The sequence below is a fragment of the Protobothrops mucrosquamatus genome, unplaced genomic scaffold, assembly GCF_001527695.2.
Source record: "Protobothrops mucrosquamatus isolate PMUCROS unplaced genomic scaffold, P.Mucros_1.0 scaffold1182, whole genome shotgun sequence".
NCBI lineage: Eukaryota > Metazoa > Chordata > Lepidosauria > Squamata > Viperidae > Protobothrops > Protobothrops mucrosquamatus.
The window spans coordinates 25,181-45,317 of record NW_015387395.1 but is presented as its reverse complement, the minus strand read 5'-3'; the positions used below and the strand labels follow the sequence as shown (position 1 = coordinate 45,317).

The 20,137-nt window shown below is 37.5% G+C and overlaps 1 protein-coding gene across 1 annotated transcript in view; it reads left to right on the top strand.

Moving 5' to 3' along the window:
- The window catches only part of ARHGEF10 (Rho guanine nucleotide exchange factor 10), a 40,237-nt gene that overhangs the window by 2,486 nt on the left and 17,614 nt on the right, over positions 1–20,137 (top strand). The window contains exons 2-9 of the mRNA XM_015820782.2: positions 5,112–5,255; positions 7,016–7,315; positions 7,724–7,790; positions 10,702–10,781; positions 12,370–12,426; positions 16,832–16,995; positions 17,209–17,325; positions 18,433–18,547. Of these exons, the coding sequence (XP_015676268.2) occupies positions 5,112–5,255; positions 7,016–7,315; positions 7,724–7,790; positions 10,702–10,781; positions 12,370–12,426; positions 16,832–16,995; positions 17,209–17,325; positions 18,433–18,547 (1,044 nt within the window). The remainder of the gene's footprint in view (positions 1–5,111; positions 5,256–7,015; positions 7,316–7,723; positions 7,791–10,701; positions 10,782–12,369; positions 12,427–16,831; positions 16,996–17,208; positions 17,326–18,432; positions 18,548–20,137) is intronic.

Here is a 20,137-nt window from a genome sequence, read left to right as displayed (position 1 = left end):
GTCACGCTGGCGTTGCACTAGTACGTCCAGGAACGCCAGCTGACTCTGATGTTCCTCCTCTTCCGTAAACCGCAAGTCCACATACACCGAGTTAAGTGCATTAACCAAGGCCGCCCTCTGGTCCCTCTTAATGACGGCGAAGGTGTCATCCACGTAGCGCGCCCAAAACTTAGGGCGGCACTGAGTCAGCGCCACGTGCCACCCAGCTGAGAGCGTAGTGCTTTTTTAAAAAAGAAATTACTGTGCTTTTGGTGTCTTATGTCTGCCTGTATGTCTGTCTGACTCTCTGTCTCTACCTACCTACCTGTCTGTCTCTATCTCTACCAATCAATCAGTCTGTCCATCCGCCCATCCATCCATCCATCCATCCATCCATCCATCCATCCATCCATCCATCCATCCATTCATCCATCCATCCACTTTAGAAAAGGCCCTTATCCCTCATAGAGGGACTCTGGGAAGCATACAAGTAAAACATATTCAAACATGGTCCTTCGTATAGTGTTCTCAAAGGAGGTGGTATTGGGTAGGCTCTGAATTCATAAATGATGGAGTCCATAAAATACCCTTATACTCCCTGAAGGATATCTGATATTCACTGAAAATCTGCTTTTGCGTGCTGCTGTCTTTTACGCCACACTTAAGTTCTGTATGCCCACAGAATTCCATTTACCTAAGTATTTGAAAGGGAAGACTGCCTTTTAATTCAGCCATAAACAATATATTATTTGGCTGAAAAAAATGTTAAAATGCTGCCCAGCAGCAAACATTCCTTCCTTCCAGTATGTATTAATGATAGTTTAACCCCAAGTATCTCTTCTGATATAGCTACCACTGATTTCTATTGTACTGTCTACATTATACACTTTCTTGGGAGTTCAGTATCATCCGGCCAGTATCTTGTTATCTCTATGACTTCCTTGCAGTGTAAAAGGGCTTTCTTTTTTTTAATGTGAGATAGTATATCCAGATCTTCTGAGTTATGTTTAGGATGAATCTGAGAGATTTAATAATTGCATTGTGCTATACTTTCCATTAAAGAAAATCGTTTTTATGTTTCACAATCTGGAAATATCACAATACCTAAAGACAAATGATTTATTTTCTGGAGATTTGGGAAGGCCAGGTCCACATTGGATGGAGAGGCATCAAAAGTTAAAACCTATTCTTCGAACCTTTGGCTATGGCCAGAATTACTGATACAGCTTTACTTATCTTCTAAAACTTTATCTATGCATAAAAATGTTGTGAGAAACTTTGGTGAAGAATGCTCAACTTGGGTAATTATTTAATGAAAGTACATTTAGAAAAAGTAGAGTGTTACCCTGAAATATAAGACACTATGGTAGCCTTTTTATAAATTAATGAAAAACGCCTGACAGACTGCAATCCTATTTATGACATTTCAGCATTAAGTTTTACGTATGATTGCAAAAAAATAATTAAAATAATTTGTGCACTGAATATTTGTAAATTATGGATTATTAAAAGTCATGTAATCTAGGGTGAGGAGTTTAACAAAGAACTTAATAGGAAGCCTGCATGACAGAGCCTTCTTTGAGGATTGTAAGAATATTGCTTAGACTGAACTTTGTACTATATGGCATTTGTTTGTGAGAAATGCCTATTTATGCACATAGACAGTTACAAAAGATGGTACAAATGGAGCCAAGATTTAAATCGAATGAGAACAGCTTCTGAATTGTAGCTCTCAATAGTCCTTTTTGTGGAAGCTGCTGGTAGATTGTTTTGTGTCTGAATTTCTGTTTTAAAAGAGAAGAGTCTTTTAAAATGAAAGGGAAAAGCCAAAGTATTTGATTTTTTTAAAAAACAGAAAAATAAAATTAGGTAAACCAGCTTTAATTATTTACTTTTATATAACAGCCATGCTTCACAACAGAGAGATAGAACAGAAATCTTTTCCCCCCACTAATGTAAGCAGGGTATTGTGCATTGTTAACTTATACATGAAAGAACATATTTCCAATTAAAGATTAATCTCCCAAGTCATGCTGGGCTCCTGGTGACTTCATGGACATGCCTAGTCAGTTTCCTTGGCAAGAATACAGAAGTGGGTGTGCCATACTGGGATTTCTTTTCTTTTTTACTCCTGCGTGTAGTTTATAGTTTCGATATTCCTTTAAGGCCCAAAATCAGAAGTTCCCAACCTGGAGTGCCCACACCCCCAGGGGATACAAGAAGGAATTTCAGGGTGTGTGGCAAAGAGTGGCTTGTGTCCCTTAGGGATGAGTCACAGGTCACAATTACTTGTGTGTGAATATTAATCAAAAAATTTCCTAAGGGTGAGGGACATAGAAAAAGCTGGGAACCACAGCTCTAGATGTTGTTAGTCTAAAGGCATCCATTTTGATTCTAAAATCTACCACCTTATTGATTCCTATCTTGTATTATGTGGAGGCCATGTAGTAAGGCACTGTTTCCCTCCCTATTTTAAAATCAAAGACTGTTGTCAGACAAATGGATTTTAGTGTTTAGTCAAGCATGTTGTACAGCTATTCTTTTCACTCTTGAATAAATTATTCTTCAAAATAATAAAGGAAAAGCAGTGTGAAAACACAGGAAGGCTACCAATGGAATCCATGCAGCAACTTGAAAATGTTAGTGCAAGTAAATTCCTTGGCAACACACATTTCTTCCATTTAATGGTAAATATAAGTATAAAATGAAAATATAGTCCTAACCATTCTTATTTCTAAGTAAGTATTGTTTGTTTAGAGGTTCATCTGCTCTCGCAGCTCCACATCAAGGCATTTTTGTATCTCTCCAGTTCCAAGAAAGCTTTTTTTATAGATGGTGTCATTGTTGTGGAAAAGTGTCAGCCTTTTCTGAGAAGACCAGATTGGAAACAAGACCAGATTAGCTAATTCTGGCTTAATGTAAGGCTACATTAAGGGACTCTTGCAAGTCTGAAAGTACAAGTATCCCACTGTCTCCTTTACAGTCAGAGCACTTTTTGCAAGGGGGGGGGCAAGGTCCTTCTGAGTTTCCTTCTACATCCATTATGCAGCTGTAGGTTATGACCTCTCCTATATTATTATCCCATAGGCAACATCTCTCTTCCCAAGTCATTCCCATATACTAAGGAGATGTATGCACAAAAATGTAACCTAGGCATTTACTCTTCCATAAATTTGGAACTCTTTTATGCTTTCCATTCTTAATAGATTTTTTTTAAGGTGTTGATTGAATTTAAAATGCCAAGATGAAAAATACTTAGTTACCATTTAATTACCTCACCCATTCCCTTGTGATGGCTACATGTCAAAAGCAGAAGTTAGACAGGGCCATGATTCAGATAATATTAAAAACACATATGTGGCCAAAGTTCTGTCTTTGTTAAAAAAAAATATTGTTTTATTGCTCCAAAAGTGGTATTTGAGGAAAAGGATAGCAGCTGATAACATTACAGTTAATGCTGAGTGAGTGGTAAGAATCAAGGCTTTGATAATGATGATAGTTACAAATATAAAACATATGTGTTTTGTTAATTGCCATCACTGGACAAAATAAAGGTACATAGAATAAATAAGAATGGTGTTGACTGGGATAGGGCAAAGTTTGATCTTCCTGTAAAGTGAGTCAAAATAGATTAAATGTTTAGCTAGAAGGATCAAGAGAAATGAACAGTTTCATACAACCTCTAATATTGCTTTATTCACCAGCAGGCAAAAGCTTTCAGACCTTCCTCAGAGAAACTATTAAATAATATAGCCTTCCTTGGCAGACTGTAGACCTCATCTGTTTTGGAATCCACCTTTATTTATTTGTTTGTTTAATATATTCCAATACTATTTCCCATAAATTCACATTTGGATAAAAGTTTCTTTAGCAATATAAAATCTCTGGGTATTGTTCTTAGACCAATTTTTCCTAGTAAACACCCAGGTCTGACATCACTGCCTGATATCATTTTTAATTAAAAAGGAGCTTATCTAATGTCTTTGTGTAGGAATCTGCTGCCTTTCAATTGGCCAGTTGTTTATTTTTTGTAATATATCTGAATATATAAGCCAGCATGTTATCAAATTAGTGTTGTAATGTGAGGTCCTAAATATTTTAACAGAGTTTACTCTGAACTAACATGTAATTTAATATTAAAACATTGCATGTTCATACTGGAGACATGTTCTATATAATAGGAATACAGATGGTCCTCAGCTCAAGACGGACTAATGGGGACTGTCCATTTTGGTCAGAAGTCATGACACTGATAAGTGAAGTGCCCACGTGATTGCCTCATGACCCTCCACCCCAGCCTATCCAAGCCCCCCCCCCCATCCACCGTGGCATCTGTATTTCCCTTTCTGTATTTCCCTTGCAGTTGATTGTAAGGACAATTGACTGTGTTGGCATTGGAGCAATGAACTTAAAAACGGGTTGTAAGTAGCTTTTTTTGGGGGGGGTCTACTATAACTTCAAGTGGTTACTAAGCAACCGGTCATAAGTCAAGGATTACCTTTATATATTTATAAAAGGGCAAGCTTGCAAATGTTTCCTAACATAAATTTGTTTGAATCCAGGTAGTTCATTTTGGTTTTAGAAGTAGTCAAACTATTGGCTCTATAGAAAATCACCTTGGCATGAAACAATTTAAATGTTGAAAGTGTATTGGAGATTCTTACTGGCTTTATACACCTTTTGATGGACGTATAAGGATGCTGATCATTAAGAGCAGATTGTCTGCATTCTTTTGTATCAGCATTGATTATTTGGAAGTTCCGTATTTTTAATTTGCTTCTAAGAATGGTGGATAAATTGGTTGCATGTATATCAAAATAATATATTGCATACATTACTTTTGAGCAATAACAGCTACCAACTAAATAGTGGCATTTCTTCTCATGTATCTGCTGAATTTTTACCATATACTTCCTATATACTTCCAACACTAGTTCCGCAGTAATCAATATATGTTATAATTTTGAAAATAGACATTCATAGGATTTGAATGTAAGATTGATATGTGAAGCATACTGAAGTCCTAATATCCTAAGTCCTAATGTCAAGTGTTAAAAATGTGATTGTTATTCATTTCATACCCATTGTTTGTCAAGGGTTTGGTTTGTCTTTTAAAGATGTCCACTCTTTAGTTTTAGGAAATGACATACCAGTCACTGCTGCTAATGAAGAAGAGGAAGAAGAAGGAGAACAGTTTGACTTTGATAGCGGAGATGAGATACCAGAAGCAGACAGACAAAATATTTTGCCAATTCAAGAAGAGGCAAATTGTATAGGTACATGATTCCAGGCAAAATAAATCATGAGAATACTACTTTTTGTGAATATGAATTGCCTTTGAGAGTAACTCCATGGTACTTGCAAATATTCATTCTTGGGCATCATGGATTGAACTAATTCGGACCCTCAGAAATTAAAACTGTTCATTGCATGAAAGCCTAAATGAGCTTTGTCCCAGGAAAAGCTGCGTGTAAATTACTCTTAGGGACCTATGCAATTAAGCCACTGTGAGATGACACTCTCTGAGATGACACTCTCAGAGATTACTCCAGTGCCAAGAGATGCAGCATTCTGGAATTCTCATGTTGGCCAACATGTCTACTGTATAAAATTGTCATATTTTCTAATGTTCCTACATTGAATGGTGAGAGTTGTATAATTCAGGACAAGTCACTGCTTGAGTTGCTGAGGTTTTTCTATCTATGTCAGCCTGATTCTCAGTGGAGAGAAGTTTACAAGTCTTAGGATCTCCAATTAAGAACAGCAGCTGACAGCAATTGAAGGCAACCAACCTGAAGGTGGCTGAAAAACTGTGGTATAAACTCAGGCAACAAAGGAGAACAGAATTATTATACAACTATTTTGGATTAAGATATACACATAGATAATGACATAGTGTTATTACTCAGCCTATGCTATATTATACTATACATATATATTAAGTGTTAAGGTAGAAGTTAGGAAAATAAGCAAGTTTATTAAATTTATAACAAAAGCGTTCTAAAGGCTTTCCTTTAAAACACAGGAAAGATAAAAATGGTCTGTTTGTTGGTGATTTGTACTATTTCCCAAAAGACTTCAATGGTTATCAATCCCAGGGGAAAAAAACCCCATTAGATTTAAGGAATTGCAGATAAGTGCCCTTGTGCACTCTGAAGCACCCTTTCCCCTTCTCATCTGAAGCACTCAACACCTCCACGCTGTTCTAAAATCTCAAGGCCAAACAGTTTGCCTAACAGATTAAACATTCAAGCTGTGGATTCTGCTTGTATGCAAGCTAGTTTAAAATAACAGTGCATTCTGTCTAACTATTATTGGGTCTCTACTATAAACACCTATAAAAATAATTTGTAGTCAGTCCTCACCTTTCTTTTCGGGCCACAAAGGCCTTTTGGGAGGGTGTTTTTATTTTTAATGGTACAGGAGGAAACTGTACCTCTGTGCTGAGGTGGAAAAGGAAGGTGCTTTACCACCTGTTGACTGGCTGTAATTTCTCACCATTTCTGCTGGAGTGGTGAACCTGCTGAGTTGTGCTTCCCCTTTCAGCTTGCTTGCTGTTGGTTTGCTGAAGTCCAAGCCCATTCTTCCTTCCCCATTAGCTATCTGTCAGCTGCAAATTCTTTTGTTGTTCTTCCACCTGAAACAAATCCTCCTTCAAACATAAACATGCCCTCAGCATTTTCCTTTTGTAATTGGAAACCAGTGCTCTCCTGATTGCCTTAAAATCCCAGGGGAGAGAACAAGGGGGGGAAAGAGCTGATGTTGGCCATTACGAGGCTTTTCTTCCCCAAGAAGTCAGCTGCTTTATCCTGGGAAAGACGTAGCTGCTTTAAGGAGCTGAAGACCAGTATTATGTAACTAATCCACGTGTGCTCCAAGCACCTTTTTTGCCTGCAGATCTGAAATGCAGTATGTAGAAAGTAACTTGGTTTTTGAAGGGGAGGAGAAGCCATATTGCAGAGGGAGGAAGTTTGATTTTTTTTTTTCATTATGAGAAGAGTTGCTTTGACAGCAGTGTGTATCTTTTGTATTCAAGGGAATGAAAATCTAGAAAACCTAGAAGAAACTGAGAAAATGCAGAGCTCCAAAGCCAATGCAGAGGGCATCCTACCACGGGTAAACCCATACTCTGTCATAACCATTTCGCCAATGCAGGAAAAGGAGCTGTTGCTGTCACCAGAGCCAAGTACACAAGATGGAACTATAAGTCCCACCCTCTCAAGTGGATATTCTGTTCCGGTACCTTGTGGCTATGCTGTGCCATCCAATTTGCCATTGATATTGCCGGCGTATTCCAGTCCTGTTATAATCCGCAACCCTTCTGTGGATGAGGAAGGTAGTGTAGAGCTATGGACAATTATATTTTTAAAAAAACACAATTATTTTCCTGTCAATGGTCCTGTTATTTCTTGGATATTTTTAACCCTCTGTGTAATCCAAAGCTATGCACATTGCTCAGTGGGTTGTACATTGAGTTTTGCAACCCGACACATAGCTTAAATATATTTTGTAATATCAATAAGATTTATGTGGATTGTTAATGATAGTTTTGTGTTATTGACAACTTATTTTTTGTGCTAGAAAATGTCTATTTTATTAGGTTTGTGTTCCTAATAAACTTAATAAATTCTTTTTTAATAGGACCCTACCCTCTTCTCTTCCCCCTAAATACTATAATGAATGTTAATTTAAAATGCTTTCACTTTAACATTACCGTGACTGAGAAATTGTATCATTTCTTTAGCAAGTGTTCATATAGTAGCCGAGGATGGTCATTCAAATTCTCAGAGTTCAGAAGAGCCTCCAAACAGGTAAGTCAAATATTTAATGACATTTTTTTGTGAAAGAGCAACAAAGCTGTAGCCTCAGCGCATCTGGAGCTCAGTAAAAAAAAAAATAGGCCACTGTTTTAAACTGAGGACAGCAGGATTAATACATGTTCAGGTAAAAGTGATAAGATCCTTCCACAGTCCGTCTTTTCATAGTTACATTCAACTTCTTTAGCAACACAGGCCATGGTTAATAATGCCTGTCTGTTTATGGAATGACATCCATCTATGAAATAGATGCTCCTCATCAAGATTGTCCAAAATCTGTTCCAGAAGACTGCTGATGTCTGATTATGTATTATTGGATATAGGCTGGTATATCTGGTGCTACACGTGCTTTATTACTTCTTTGAGGGTAGTAGCAAGCAACTAAATTTCATTTTTAATGTGTGCCGTTGTGCCCATAGTAAAAAATGACAATAAAGGTTATATATCTATCAAGCCGTAGCAATGTCATGCCTATCATTTTTTCCAAAACTATTTGACTATTGAACAAAGCAAGATGCTGCATTAAATGAACTTTCTTGTTTTATATAGATTTTTAAAATCTTTTTTTCTTATAGTTACGATAGTAAATGCTCTTTCTCTTCAATATCTGCTTGTTTCTTCACACTTCAGCCTGACTTTATCTGCTTCCACCTGTGCTTCCACCTAATTATTACTTCGACTCATTTCTGAGTCATTTTCCAAAACCTTCCCTTTATAATGTCTTTTGTAAGCAGTTTAGGTGGACATTGCCCGTTTAGAGCTGCAGACAGTGTTTTTCAAACCAGGGTTCTTGGTGGGTGGGGAATGAAAGGTAAACATTTGCTAGGCAACATGGCCCAAATCAGATTCCTAAATTTAGAGCCAGTGGGAACGTACTGGCAATAATCCACATGGCCTTATTTGAACGAAAGCCACCAAGTCTCTTGAGCCCATGAGAGCAAGGCCGTTTTTCCAAACATTTCTGAGAGAAAGTCCTCCTGTAATGGCTAGAGATTGTGTTTGTTCCTAGCCTGTCTCTTCCTGTGATGACACTGGAAATAAAATAGCTCTGATGCAGAGCGGCATATTAGTTCATCTTTGCCACTTGTTTTATGTGGAGGAGACCATGTTAAAAGCAGCTACTCTATCAGACTATATCAGAGAGAGGAAGTGGTTAAGCAGATTGTTTGTTCAATAGCTTTTGGGCAGTCAAGGCAACCGGAGTGTGATTTTTCACACCTGCTGGTGGATAGCAAAGATAAGGCAGAAATGTAGCCCTGACCATTACTAAACAGACTGCCTTTTACCAGGGCTCTAGAGTGCTTTGGATTTGATCTTCAGAGTGCCCAGATCTACCAGCATGGAATCTATCTACAAAACTTTATAGGAGTGACATATTTTTCTAATTTGGAGATGAAATATGAAGCATGCATAGCTCATTACCTACTCCTATTGGTATCGTATGACTATCATCTATCTGTTGGTTGTATCTTATGATTTATGCCTGTATCTTATGATTTATCACTTTGTTGCTTGCATGTTCACTGAGAACTTAATGCCCTTGAAACAAATTCCTTGTGTGCCCAATCACACTTGGCCAATAAAGAATATTCTATTTTGTTACATGCAAAGCCTCAAGATGAATTGACAACATTCTTTATATTTTAGATGAATAATCATTTCAGAAAGAATACTAGTATAAATATAGGGAAGGCGGGGAGGAAGCCACTTTTAAGGCTTGCTGGACTGCCCTTTTCACCCCACCATTGCCCGGTACTTCAGCATACCTGATTGTGTGAAGTAGAACTGTGATATCTGAAATGCAAACCCCGAGATGGCAGTAAATAGATTCTTATGCATCTTGTTGCCCTGTCTATTAGTGGGCAGCCAAGATAGGGTAGCCCAAAATGCAGGGCCTCCGCAGAAAGGAGAGGAAGGAGAAGACTTTAGGAATTGCTGCTAGCTGCTTTCTTCATTTTCTCACTCTCTTTCTTCCTCCTCCTGGAAGAATGAGGAGAGGGAAAACAAGCACACCTCATTTGATCTGCAAAAATCTGGATGACCTCTAGAGTCTAGACCAGGGGTAGGCAAGCTTGTCTCTTTTATGATTCGTGGACTTCAACTCCCAGAATTCCTGAGCCAGCATGGCTGGCTCAGGATTTCTGGGAGTTGAAGTCCACGAGTCATAAAAGAGCCAAGCTTGCCTACCTCTGGTCTAGACAAAGGTAAGGAGGTACAAACACTCTCATCTGTAGGGTTATAGAGATGCCTGTGAGAGAGAGGCAGACTAATGAGGAGCTGGGAGGGAGTGCTATGCAAATGCAGGGCTTTTTTTGTCATAGAACGCCCAGAATGGAGTTCCGGCACCTTTTTTGGATGGAACCTTGTAGGGTAGGCAAGGTGGGTTGTATGACGTGTGTGAGTTCCGGCGCCTTTTTTTTTTTTTTTAACAAAAAAGCACTGTGCAAATGTATCACTATTTTTGAATGGGAGGCGTGAAGCTATGTTTAGCATTACTTTAGGTAACTTGGGAGATGTCTTGTCAGAGGTCTTGTCTGAAAGGATTGCATTGAAGCCTACAGAGCACTACTTATGCCCCTACCAAAGAAGATTCTTTTGTGTGTTCACTTTTTTCCTGCACATTTTTAAGCCCTATGGATTCAGGCTTCTTTGCCACTTTACTCAGAGCAATTTAGATTTTTTTGAAGCATATTTTAAGTAACAATATATTGTCGAGGACAACATTTCATGGAAGATCTTTTTAAATTCAGTAATTATCATTGTAGTAATGAATGGAATTCCATATTCTCCTACTCTCATTAAACTTAATGGAGTTTCCAAGTCAACATGCAAGGAAGATTGTGCTTCAAGTCAGTTGAACGCATGCAAATCATTTTTATTTTCTCTCTGTGTGCTTAATTTATAGTGAAGATAATCAGGGGAGCATAGATGAGAATGCCTTGGCCAAATGGGTGGCTGATCCTGCAAATACAGAGTGGATGGAGAGTGAGTATGGATGACCAATAATTCCTCTGCAGGAATTTGACAGTCTTGGGTCAGTGGCTCAGATTGCTGCATTTATCAGATTGTTTAATTATACAACATCTTCTGGATGCTTGGACTGTTTTCATTATTCAGATGATATTTATAAATTCCAAGTAGGCAATGCAAAATTGTCTGCAAAACGTGTCAGTTTGAGTATGTAATAAACTGGTTCAAGAAACTTTGCGCTCTTTTAATCACAGAACCATCCTGTTCCAAGATTGAAAAGCTTCTAAATGTTTGAATAGTCTGTTTGGTGCTGGGGTGGGAAATTTCATATCATTTCAAGCTTGTAACAGTTTGAAAGATTATATTTTGCACGCCCCGAATTCAGAGATTGTTTCTCTGTTTGCAGAAACGTTACAGTAGTTCACAAAAATAAATATTGTATTATGTCCAATCGTATCTTAGTACTCTTAAAGAAAAATATTTGTTAGTTGCTTGATAAGGAAATTATTTACATATGTGAGTTAGATGAAACAAATAAATTGAAAGGCATATATTTTGTACAAATTCAAAGGTATAAACAAAGCCTGAAAAACAAAATGTTGCATTTGATGTGTGTTTCCTTGTATTTCCCAGTAAATCTGGAAGAAAACTTCCTCATTGTAAGGATATCTGAGGAATTTAAACTTTGAAAATACTAACTTGAATTGACTTTCTGAAATAATATATGCATTAGATATTAATTTCCCTTTTTAATGGCATTTACTTCTTGGCTCAAATCTAACTTGCTTTTTGTGAATATTTGTTCCTTTTTTTAAAAAAAACTTTATACTGTGATAGAAATGAGAAAGAACATATATGAATTCATAGACACCTGAAAGTGTACTAGAAACAGACAAGAACTGAGCACATGTGCTACAGTTTAAACAGTGCTCCTGAAAAGGATGTAAAATAAAAAGGAATTGCTCTCTGTAGTAGTTATACTTAGGCTAGATATTAAAGAATCAGTGCTGAAAAAGTAAATTGTCACATGAACAATTGCATAATGTGAGGAATCACAACATAGAAGATGCATTTTCAACTCTAAAATTCCTATTTAGTTGTTTACTACTAACACTGCAATTATGCAAATGTATTCATTAGAACATATGTTTATAGCTTATGTATCTAAGATGCTTATTTAGATGCATAATCCATCAACATATGTTCTAATGAATGCATTTACATAAGTGCACTTTTAAGAATTAAACAAATCTTTGCAGATTTATTTGTAAACAAGAGTATTTCAAAACTTTAGGCTTTCTGCAGATTTCTCCTAATGCAAAGGAGAAATTTGGGTAGTGCAGGAGAAATCAAAAGGCTGGTTTAGAACATTTTTATTTTCATCTTGTTAACTTAAAGTTGCGAAGCAGTATCAAATGAATAATATGCTTCTGACTAGGGAAAAAAACTGAATATGATATGTATGTTTGTGTGTTCGTGTATTTACCTTTTTTATTGTGGCTCTATAATCTATCTCTAGATGTGTGTCTTACCAGTTTTAACTATTTTTAAAGGAATTTCTCTGGTTACAATGCATTGAGAGTTTTTTCCCCTTTGCTTTTAGATCCTGATGAAGTAATATATGATGATGTACCAAGAGAAAATTCAGACTCTGAACCAGGTATAAGTTTAATGTTAAAGTTTAAAGTTTAAATTCAATTTTAATTAGTAATATTAGAGGGGAAAATACTGATAGTCATTCCAAGTGGAAGAAATATTTAACTTTTCCCTACCTCTCCTTCTACAATATTTCTCATATTTTATGTTGTTACCATGTAGAATGGGGATCCATAATTTCCAGGTCAAAGGCTTTGTTTGGCTTTAGAATAACATGCTGGGGATTATGCACCCAAAATGATGACTGGGGCCAAATAAAAATGAAAATGTATTTCATTTCCATGCAATTAAAATTAATAAATATGATTACTCTCCAGACATTTAATAATTCAGTAATTGCTAAAGGCTTCTGAAGGTTCACCAAGGACTCTGGATTGTGTACCTATTCTTCAATTCTGTATTTATATGCAGTACAATCAAATTTTACTGAAGTGAAAAGTTTGATTTGAGGTGGATTTAGATCAAGGAAATAATTAGACATGTGCAACACATACTGTGTTAAGGTTAGAATGCTTTTATTTATTGGTTGGTTGGTTTAAATAATTTACATGGCTGCCTATCCCATAACAGTGACTCTGGGCAACGACTGTATTCCAGAACACTGGACGGTTTTGTTTTTCTTCCTAACTTATGGGTAGACCAGGGGTAGGCAACCTTGGCTCTTTTATGACTTGTGGACTTCAACTCCCAGAATTTCTGAGTCAGCATGGCTGGTTCAGGAATTCTGGGTATTGAAGTCCACAAGTCATAAAAGAGCCAAGGTTGCCTAGCCCTGGGGTAGACTCATACATTTCAGAAGTGGTTGCTATAGTTCAGTGATGGTGAACCTTTTAGAGACCGAGTGCCCAAAAACTGGCCCCGCCCCCGCTCCACCCCCTGCCCTGCTTCGCCCCCACCCCGTCCTCCACCCGCCCACAAGGCCACTCACCATCTCCAGGGCCCACCGCAGATCGCCCAGACAGCCCAGCAGCACCATGGCCACGCCCTCTGCCCGTGCCCCACAGCATCAACTGTGTGGGATGGGGCATGAGGACAGAGTCTTGTCTATGCTGCCTGGCTGCCATGTCCTTGGCTGCGCTGCTCCGTGTGGGCCACGCTCGGGGGCGACTCTCCTCCAGGGGGGCTGCTGGTGAGGAGGGGGTCGGGGGAGGCGAGGCTGGGGCAACGGCACGTGTGCCCACAGAGAGGGCTCCGAGTGCCGCCTCTGGCACGCGTGCCATAGGTTCTCCACCACTGCTATAGTTGATAGTTTCCAGAATATAGTCTGGAAGTCCAGAAGAAATATGGAATGTTCTGATGTTTCCTGGAATGTTCTGTCTCTAGATGTCTTGAACTTCCCTAGAAATGATATCTAGCAAAAGGAATAATCACTACTCAGTTTGAAGGTATGGTCATAACATTGAAAGCCTTAAATCACCCAGCACCAGGATACATCAAACGATGCCTTGCCAAAATTGAATCTATCCATCCTAGCCAAATTTGGTCACACCGTGAGGGTCTGTTGAAGCTGAAGCTTCTGCTTCAGTTCCGTAAACCAGTAAAAGCTTTTTCATTTCAACATCCTTTTGGTCTTTGCTGATTGACTGTAGACACCTATGTGTTGGCCTTTATTTAGGGTGCTTTATCCACTTTTGGTGTGTGTTTTTGTTTTGTTTTTAATACTATTCTGGATCTAATTGTTTTTATGAAGAGATGCCTTTGTTTGTGGTACATCACCCAGACTCCTTTGGGAGTGAGATAACCTACAAATACTATAAAACAAAACACTTTGCGGTTTTGCTGTTCCCAAGCAATTCTTCAGAAATGTCCCTTTGTGTAAAATATCTAGCATTTTTTATTTTATCTGAATTACTTTAGAGATTTTTTATATAGGTACTAGATTTGTTCATATCTGAATTTTTGGTAATTTATTAAAGATGTTCTTCCACTTTCCTGAAATGTACCCATTTTGCTGATTTTCTTGAGTATTCACATTGATTTTTCTTTTTTACCTGATGTTGTTCCATCCTGCACATTTTTCTTCAAGTATATTTTTCAAGATTAAGGGAGTCCTTTCGAAGTTGTGCAAATACAGTTCCCAGCAGCTGCAGCCCCCATGACAATTAGAAGACTATATAATATCTAGCCATTTGTGTGAAGTTGTTTTGACACTACAATAGACAATGTGATATGCCAACTGCTCACTCTAAAGGATTCTTCCCCTCTCTTTATCACTATCATGATACTCATTATCATGAATATGAACCAGTATAACAGAATGTTGTAAGAGAATTTTCATCTTTTTTCATTCCTCATCTTATGCCATTTACCTTCCCTTCTTTGCGCTAGGACAGATGGGTAATGTTTTTCTAAACAAGTGAAGGGTTTGCCAAAAGCCAATGTTATCTCAAACCTGTTGTTTTGTGCTTTTGTATATTGACTTATATACAGTTTATGTCTGCTGTGACCCATAATTTTTCCCCAGGAATACTACTTATCTGATGTGTTGATGTGATACTTTGTCCAGATCTTTATCTGGCTACTTGTTGTGTTGACGTGATGTGTTGTCCAGATCTTTCTTCTGGTCCTTCATCTCTATATAGAATGTTTTTAATTGTTTCTCAGTTATATTTCGTATTGTTGCTCCCTGCCGTGATTCTTTTAGATTATTTAGAATATTTGCAACCTATTCATACTTTGTATCACCCATGGTAAAAATCATTGCCAAAAGAAACATTCCTTGATTTTTACATTTAAACTTAGATATATTTTTTCTGAAATCCTATACAGGGTGATATTGTATGCCACTAGTGCTTATTAACTGGGGAAAACTACACAAATGTATTTATATTGTATTAATACACAGTTTGACTGAAATCAATTGTTTCTATTCCACCAGGTAGTTCTTTTATAGCAGTACTTATCTTAATTCACCCAGCCCCTTTTATTTATTTATAAATTTTTTAAAGACTCTTTACCCTACGATAACTCTGATATATAACAGGGTTCTTAACCAAGATTCTGCAGAAGCCTAGGGTTCCATGAGAGGTCATTAAAGGTTCTCTGGGAGTTCATGATTTGTTTAAAAACACAAGAACCAAACAAAAACCCTCTAAGCTCCAACATTGGGTTGATCCACTGGAGTGTTTGCCAACCATGGACGGCAATTTTGCATGCAAGCAGGAAGAGTGCATGCACAGTGCCAGCTGAAGAGTGAGAGAAAAGGGAGGAGCAGCAGATGATGAAGAGAGTATGCATCAGAGAGATAGAGAATCTGAGGTCTCTATACCAGGTCTCCCCCTGCTGGTGTGCTTGCCTTCCAGCAGGTGCAGTGGCCCACTGTCTCAAGACAAGCACAGGAGATCGAGGACTGGGCTGGTGCAGGCACCAGTGCAGCACTCCTGCCTTCCTGCGCATGCAACAGCCCAGGGAGCTCTATCTCGGGGCAGGCACAGGAGATCTGAACTCGTTTCCAGTTAGCTTCCAAGTGGGATTCCAAGTGCTAGTATGACTTGACTCCAGAGTATCCTGAGGGCCATCTTATCCAAGTAGACTTGACCAGGGAAACTTATTTTCCCAGGGAGAATCCTCTGATAATCCCACTTTCCGTGAGTTACATAGTAGGGAGGCATATATTTTTTTCTTCCCTTCAGTCATATCCAATTCTCAAAGACAGCCTGGACAAGTCCCTGCAGTTGGCAAAGTTTTTCAAAAAGTGGTTTGCCATTGCCTCCTTCCAAGGTCACCCAGCTGGCTTTGGACTAGAACTCATGGTCTCCTAGTTTCTAGCCTGATGTCTTAACCATTACACCAAACTGGCACTTCATGGAAGCACATAGGGTGTGCTATTCTGTGGTAGCATCTGTACTTCAGAATAGCCTTCTACTTGAATTTAGGTTGTCTTTTATAGTTTTTGCCTTCAGAAAAACTGTTGTGGTGGACCAATGACTAGGATGTCATGCTTTTTAATTTTATGATTTTATAATTTTAAAGATTTTATTTTTTTTTAACTGAGAATGACTTATTTTTTGTTTCAATGATATAAATTATTAATAAGCTTTGAATTGTGAAAGGAAATAGATAAATAAATGAAATGGAGTTTGTAAGACATGAAGTAATGGAAGAAAATACTAGTCATTCTTAAACATGCACACAATAAAAATATATTAGCTTAAGTTCAGATTTTTTTTAAAAAAAAAAATAAGCTGGATTTCCTAGAGATTATGTTTTTTTAAGCGAGTCTAAGCCTGAAGTCCAAATTTTAAAATTAGTGCATTGAAAATAGACCTTTCCTTATAAATCTCTTATTATTTTTCATTCCTCGGACTGAAAATAGCAAAGAAAGATTTTTCATTTACAATCATAGATATCTGAGATAGAATTTTTACAGGAATATAACTTAATTATATTTATATTTTTAATGGATGCAGAGGAGATGATTTATGATGATGTTGAGAATGGAGATGAAGGTGGAAATAGCTCTCTAGAATATGGGTGGAGTTCAAGTGAATTTGAAAGCTATGAAGAACAAAGCGACTCAGAGTATAAAAATGGAATACCCAGTTCTTTTCTGCGTGGCAACCACAGAAGACAAGTATGTAATTCTGATGGCTTTTTCTAGCATATTTGTGCTTCCCAAAGTTGTAGTAGGCCAATGCTTATATCATCCAGTTGCATTACATAATTCCAAGCCATAACAAATACATTAAATGTTAAGCAGTTTTGAAAGAAGAAGTAGAATATCCTATGGCACTGCATAAATCACTTTAAAGTAAATTTTAAGATTGTATCTTTTTGTGTACTGCAGCTTTCTCATGACCTAACCCGTTTAAAGGAGCACTATGAGAAAAAGATGAAAGATCTGATGTCCAACACAGTGGGAGGAGTGGAGATTCAGCAACTAAAGCAAAAACATGAGCTGAAGGTAACATTGATTTTCTAACCAGATCAATGTTAAAACAATTGTTCTTCAGCTGGTGAAAAAAAATTAGCATGTATTCACCCTGTGCTGTTTGCATTGCTGTCACCTTAAAATAATTTTATCAGGGGTTTTATGCCAGCTTTTTGGACTGCTATTTTAATATTTAGGTAATGAAAAATACAGTTAATTTTCTTTCTGGATTTTTTTGCAGTTTAATTCACCTAGATGAGTCGTCATTACTAATGGGATGTCTCTCTGGAAGATCATGTAGATTTTAGCTTTTGGGGGAGTTTGAATAAATGTGGTTGTTGTTTTTCTTTTTCAGTATAAATATCCTTTAGCATTAAATAGTCAACATGTAATTGGGATACCAGCATTACTTTAGCTTGTTATGGAATCAGAAGGGAAAACACTTTCCATGAAGGAGCAGAGAGATTGAAACTGCAAATGTAAATGAAAATTGAGAGCACTGTCCCTGTTTTTCTCTAAATTCAGATATGCCTGGTGAGCTATGCAGGGAAATTCTCATACTGGCCCCTTCCCCAGTTTCTGGATATGAAGATTCGTGCAATCAAAGAAAAGGAGTAGGATGGTTTCTATAAATGTTAATTTGTTCTGCTCATCCCACTTCAAGTGAGATATAAGTTCCATAAAAATAAGCATTAAAAGTTGCAGCAGTGTTTCAAAACATGTTAGTCAAATGTTCTGATCTTTTTGAGTGTATATTAAACTTAACTTGAAGATGTGGTATCTTGATATTAAGATTAAGTCTAGAGAGAGATGCAAGAGGTAGGTATAAAAATGGCAAAGGGGATAAGTTTACTTAAATTCTTTTAAAGAAGTAAAATACTGGAAAATACTGTGTGTAAATTTTTATTATCTCTCTCTATGTATAAATATGGAAGATAACACCATTTTAAAAAGCTGGCATATTAATACCAGGCATTAATCATTTGAGCATAGATTGTTGACTTTGGTTTCCACAATCTGACATTGTTCTTTTTACAAGCAGTGCTTGTCATGTCATATCTGCTATAACATTTGTAACACTTTGAATTCCACTCTGATTACTCACTGAACATGCAGAATCTGTTTGTCTCTATCCTGCAGATGCAGAAGCTCATGAGAGCAGCAAGGGAAGGCACCAAAGACGGACTTGAAAAAACTAAAGCGGCTGTGAAGAAAGGTCGGTCATTCATCAGAACTAAGTCCTTTATTAATCAAGGTATGCACTAATCGTCCACTACTAATTAACCATTTATAGCAAAATAGCATTGAAATGTGTAACTATCTTTCAAACCACATTGCTTCAGAAAACTAAATTAGCTCATAGGTAGCCTTATGAAATATCATCCAGATTTTCAGGTAAGGAAATATTAATTGAACTTATTTTTTGAAGAAAAAAAATAGAATTGAGCTTAAGATTAAAAACTCTATGTGTGTGTGTGTGTGTGTTTATGTGTGCGCGCTTGTGTGCAATTAAATTGAGTTTATTAGCAGAACAATAGAAGTTAACTGAAATTGTTTGAAGTTTCACTCAGAAACGGAAAAGGCATTAATGATCTTGACTGGGATGATAATGTTATTTCTGGTACTTCTGCTATTAAAATCACATTGCTCTGGATGAATATGCTATGGTTTGTGACTGAAGTTGTGAAAACAATGATAGGTCAACTCTGTGATTCAGTTGAGGCAGTTTCTCAAATCAATTCAAATACTCTAAAGGTTATACATACAGTTGACTACTTAATTTTCATTAATGGATGTCTTGGAGGAAAAACGTTGGACTTAACACAAGCACAAACACACAGAGACAAACAACATGCACACCAGCTTGCCACACATGGCAAGCAGTGTTATGCGGAGTGAGATAGTAAGGCGAAGAAAGGCAAGGCATGGCACAGGAAAAAAAGCCCTGTGGTATTATACTTTACACCAGGGGTAGTCAACCTTGGCTCTTTTATGACTCGTGGACTTCAACTCCCAGAATTCCTGAGCCAGCACAGCTGGCTCAGGAATTCTGGGAGTTGAAGTCCACGAGTCATAAAAGAGCTAAGGTTGACTACCCCTGCTTTACACAAACACCATGTACTTTTGCCTCCTCAAATTTTCTGTCCTTACAAACTGGACAAATTTTCTGTCCTTCCTTGCTTGTTCTTATCATGTTTGTTGCCACTTCCCTCACAGCATTTCTTTTAAATTCTCTTCTCAGGATCTCATCAAAGACAAGATGTTCAACTATCAAGTTTTTTTTTTGGGGGGGGGGGGAATTTCCCTTTCCTCTTCTCTTCACATATTTGTTTTGGTCCCCATCTGTGACCAAACTAGCTTGGTGTACCTTTTTCATACTAGTCATTCATATTTGTGTTGTGTCCACATTTATTTAGCATCTGTATATTTTAGAAAAGAACCAATTTGGTGTAGTTGTTAAGGCATCAGCGTAGAACCTGGGAGACTGTGAGTTCAAGGCATGTTAGGCACAAAGCCAGATGGGTGGCCTTTGGCCAGTCACTTTCTCTCAGCCCTAGGATGGAGGCAATAACAAGCCACTTTTGAAAAACTTTGCCAAGAAAACTGCAGAGACGTCTCCAGGCCATCTCTGATAATCTGATATTGTAATATATTCTTGATACATGGTCTTTAAATATCCTGTCCCCTCTGCACTTAACTTATTTTTACTTTTCTCCTTTCCATATTACATGGTGAACAGAAGAATATTCTTAAAGGAGCTTATTTTTGCTTCTTTTGTGAAACATTCCTCACAATGAACTGCATGCTACTGTTACATTTATAGTAGCATTTGCAAGTCTAAAAA